Here is a 4,321-nt window from a genome sequence, read left to right on the forward strand (position 1 = left end):
AAGCTCAAGAGGTAGCAATGACCCACACAGACGACGAGGTTCTTCAAAAGCAAAGCCTTCAGGAAGGGAGGAACGCTCAAGCGCCGTCATCACCAAATCTGACCATCCGACGCCAGGATCTAGGTTTTCACCCTGAAGAATTAGTCTGAGCATATTCGAGCAAAGCCTTCGACAAGGTAACGACGTAAATCATTGCCATTGCCAAGTGTACCCAACTCGGGTCAGACTTTGGTTTTCACCCCGGAGCTCGAGAACGGGTGCGCGAGTAGCACCACTCTCGAAGTCACTAATGTGTTGTCGCCACCACTTTTCCTCAATCCCAGCAACTATATGCGATGGAGCTGCACAATCATCCCTTTGCGTCAAGTCGTCGTCCTTTCGGGATGGATCTCTCTTTGTTGAAGTCAACCACTGAATCTGTAGCACATCTCTTTGTCGAAGTCAACCACTGAATCTGTAAAGATGGAACTCTCCCGAAGAATTTTCGGGATGTCGGTTTTATATCCATGTTGAATTGTTGGTGTTTAACCTTCGAACTATACAGGATGTGTGGGCTAGTGAAAGTTATTAAATCTTTCAATGTTGATGTTGATCATGGTTAACGAAAATGAAAAGTGACAAAACTTGATTCAAACGGTCCTACAACAAGTATATATATTGAAGAAAGTGAAGGGGTAAAAAGTAACATCAAGGAATCTGAAAGTGTCTCTAATTGATCCCAAAACCTAAAAGCCCATGAAGCCAGGCCGAAAACTTCAATACCAAAAAAGTTTTGAAATTGAGGAGGCTACATTCTAATCGATTCCCAAAACCTAAAAACTCGTAAAACAATTTGACCTGCATTTACCCCGTGTAGTGCATCCATATGAACATTCCACTTCATAATATGAAATTCATAAATTGGACTCCAGTTTGATATTAAAGGAAGCTTCCAGCTTCTTAATTTGAGATAATCATTGAAGCATAGCTTAAACAAAATACCTCCCAAGCATAACAATATTAAAATTAAGCATAGCACTAAAAGTAAGTCAACACAAAGCCTAACTATAAACATAAGCTTAGCTTAACTTTTTCGCTGACATCTTATGTCTCATTATAGGAGGAGGAGAAAGAGATGATGATGACGTTGTCGGCCGTCGTCCTCGTCCTCCCCGAGAATTCCTTCCCTACCGTTGTTGCCTCCTTGCCGGTGGTGATGCCCCCCCCCCCTCCCCTCCCAGCCGAACTCGCCGCTGTCGGAGGCTTCCAACACCTTAATTGTGTGTTGTCGATATTTTTGACAAGTATTTTGAGAAATGACTAAGAGATTAAAAGGGAATTCGAGGCATCTTTGATAGAGCAGTGCAGGCGAAGGAGATGGAGCGACGCAATCTAGTCGATCTGTGATGGATTCGTGGGCGAGGTTACAAAACTCATGGTGACAACTCAGGTTATTTGTGAGTTCCGCTTCGGTGATCTCTCATAGTGACTTCAACATTGGAAGTTGGAATGACAACCCAAGGTGATTCGGGCTTGGTAGTGTGCCCCCAGTATAGGGACTTTAGTGGAAACACCAGGTATCATGCGGTTGTACCTATTAATGGTGATCTTTACGCATTGTTTCCTTGTTATAAGCACTGCCCGAAGATTGCTCGAAAATAATTTTTGTGCGAAAATCCGTGTTCTAACCCTGTGCGGTTGGATTCAACGACGATGAAGACCACACATCTTTTTTTCCAGAGGTGTCGTTATCTGAGAACGTTGCTCGCAAATAACTGCTCGAGCACCAAAACACCATGTTCTGTCACGTAAAAAAAACACCATGTCTCCCTCTTTTCTCTTTTTATTATTTGTTTGAGCGGGTCTCCCTCTTTTCTCAACTGACCAGTTTTTTTTAGAAGATCTCAACTGTTTTTTTTTAGGTGAAGAAGATCTCAACTGACCAGTTTAGACGCTGCCTCTTTTTTGTAGTCAACTATAAGCCACAACAGCCCACGTCAGGAGCCGGCCCATAAGCGCTCTCCGGCTGCTTGCCTCCTCCGAGGCTCCAACCCCAGCCGATGTCGAGCGACGGAATCGAGGCGACGAGCACGAGGTCCACGGAGGAACCGATGATGGAGACGAAGAGGAGGAGAACAGGGAAGGAGGGGTCCGGCGCCGGCGACGGCACCATCGCTCTCGAGGCGCTGGACTGCACCGTCTGCTACCACCCGCTCAGGCCTCCCGTCTTCCAGGTCATCCACGCCATCTGCCTTCGCCCTAATCTATTCTAAATTGACCTCGCCTAGATCCACCGACGCCTTAGGTATTTGGGTTGCCATGTTCTTCCTAGGGTTCCCCTTTTTCAACACTCTAAAAAGGGCACCGTACAAGTTCCTATACAACTCGTGAGCATAGATCGCCCAGTTAAAATCGAATTATGGAACATCGTAGCATTGGGGAATTGGATGGCATGTCTCTTTTTATTAATTTCGACAAAGGGTTCTCTATGGTTTTCTTTTTTCTTTTAGCAAAAACGCCTAGAAGTTCACGTAGAGATATTGTTAGACATGGAGGTGAGGGTATAAAATCAAAATGACGGTGATTTTGCTACACCCCAACTCGACGCACCCATGCAAGAAACTATGGCAACCCAAACACTGTAACACCCTACGCACCATGAGATATTATGTTTTGTCAAACACTTCTACGTGATTGTGTTATTGTTCCATTGACGCTTATCAAAGTCATCCTTTGACCAACAGCAGTTTTTCTTAGGAAAACTTGAAGACATGTACGCTGCTTAATTATGCAAATGTTTTTACCACATGCATGTATCAGCCATAGGTTTCTCACAAGCAAAATCTAATGACAATTAAAGCGTGGTGCATTTGTTTTGTGATACAATGCAGTGTGCGGTTGGGCATGTGATCTGTTCGTCTTGCCACGACAAGCTCAAGAACAAGAACAAGTGCCACGCTTGTGCCACCACCGGAGGCTACAACCGTTGCATAGCGATCGACCACATCCTGGAGTCTGTCCATGCCCCTTGCTCCAACTCCATATACGGTTGCACCGTCAAGACGCGTTACCTTGAGCGACAGGAACACGAGAAGTCAAGCCCACTTGCACCGTGCTTGACCACCCAGCTCCTTCACCATCTCACTGATGATCACAATATACCAGTTACAGAGTTTCCATCCGGATGGTGTCTCACCCTCGAGATACAAGTACAACACAGTATGCGGGTTCTCCACATGAAAGAAGAAGAAGGCGGCCCCATGTTCCTAGCTAAGTTCACACCAGTGCTGCCTTTTGGCAATGTTGTCTCCATCTTGTGCGTTGATCCTCATGCCGTGCCGGGGGAGCGCAAGTTCAGGTGTGAGGTTGATTTCTACTGCAACACCCTGGGTTTGCGACAGCTTTCAAATTTCCAGATTGTAAGCACCAGTCTTTCAGATGGCTTCCCAGCGGAGCTTGGCAGCAACCCATTTCTTGTACCAACAGGTTCTTCTAACTCTCCCACTACCAGCAGCAGCCTCACCATCCGCATTGCAAAGATAATCCATGACAGGCCAATAGGTGACTGGCGTTGGAAATCAAGATCGTAGCCTGATACTAGAGACTTGCTCACAAAGACGTGTTAGAAGTTTTGTCTTTATCCTAGAGGCCGCAACTAAATTAAACTTTGTGATATATTCGTCTTGTACATCTTCAGCAGAGAGGTTCTGTTTTACTAGGAATATGGTGCCTTCGTGCTTTCTTCTTTACTTGGCCAGTTCTTACTTGTGAACTATGCAATGCATTAGTCTTGCTGATTGCACTTTATGATGGGACTGTCCATAGGGCATTTGTTGAACTTCAATGCTATCAGACCTTTTCGTTTATCTAGTTTTTCCTATAAAGCAGCGCTAATATTTGTGTTTGTCCATGAACGCTCCCTTATGGTTGTGCCTTAGGCATTACTCATAAACCATGTCATCATGATCAGGTACCTTGCTACCACTCCATGTACGGGTGCACCATCAAGACACGTTACGTCAAGGGAGCGGATCACGAGAATTCATGCACATGTGCGCGGTGCTTCTGCTTAGAAGACTGCGGCTTTGCTGCCCCAACTCCCATGTTCCTGCAACATCTCAACGACGAGCATAATTGCCCATCATCTGAGTTTGAGTACGGGCATCGTTCCATCCTGCTGATCCAGGACGAAATGCATGTTCACCACAGCCAAGACGGTGGCCGCCTGTTCCTGGTAAAATTCACACCAGTGCCGCCTTTTGGCAATGTCGCCTCGATCTTGTGTATTGATCCTCAACCCGTTGATTGGAAGCGCAGGTTCAGTTGTCTGGTTGGTTTCAAC

General features: G+C 45.8%; 1 protein-coding gene across 1 annotated transcript; it reads left to right on the forward strand.

Moving 5' to 3' along the window:
• The first annotated feature begins 2,039 nt into the window (after window positions 1–2,039).
• On the forward strand, window positions 2,040–3,727 carry LOC119271761 (putative E3 ubiquitin-protein ligase SINA-like 6). Its single transcript, XM_037553459.1, has 2 exons — window positions 2,040–2,213; window positions 2,871–3,727. The coding sequence occupies exons 1-2, from the start codon at window positions 2,040–2,042 to the stop codon at window positions 3,567–3,569; spliced, it is 873 nt and encodes a 290-aa protein (XP_037409356.1). The 3' UTR covers window positions 3,570–3,727.
• Window positions 3,728–4,321: the final 594 nt, after the last annotated feature.

The sequence above is a fragment of the Triticum dicoccoides genome, chromosome 3A (genome assembly GCF_002162155.2).
Source record: "Triticum dicoccoides isolate Atlit2015 ecotype Zavitan chromosome 3A, WEW_v2.0, whole genome shotgun sequence".
NCBI lineage: Eukaryota > Viridiplantae > Streptophyta > Magnoliopsida > Poales > Poaceae > Triticum > Triticum dicoccoides.

Coding starts and splice junctions, on each gene's coding strand:
- LOC119271761 (XM_037553459.1), top strand. CDS start 2,040: ATGTCGAGCGACGGAATCGAGGCGACGAGCACGAGGTCCACGGAGGAA. Junction 2,214..2,870: donor TCAGGCCTCCCGTCTTCCAG/GTCATCCACGCC, acceptor GATACAATGCAG/TGTGCGGTTGGGCATGTGAT.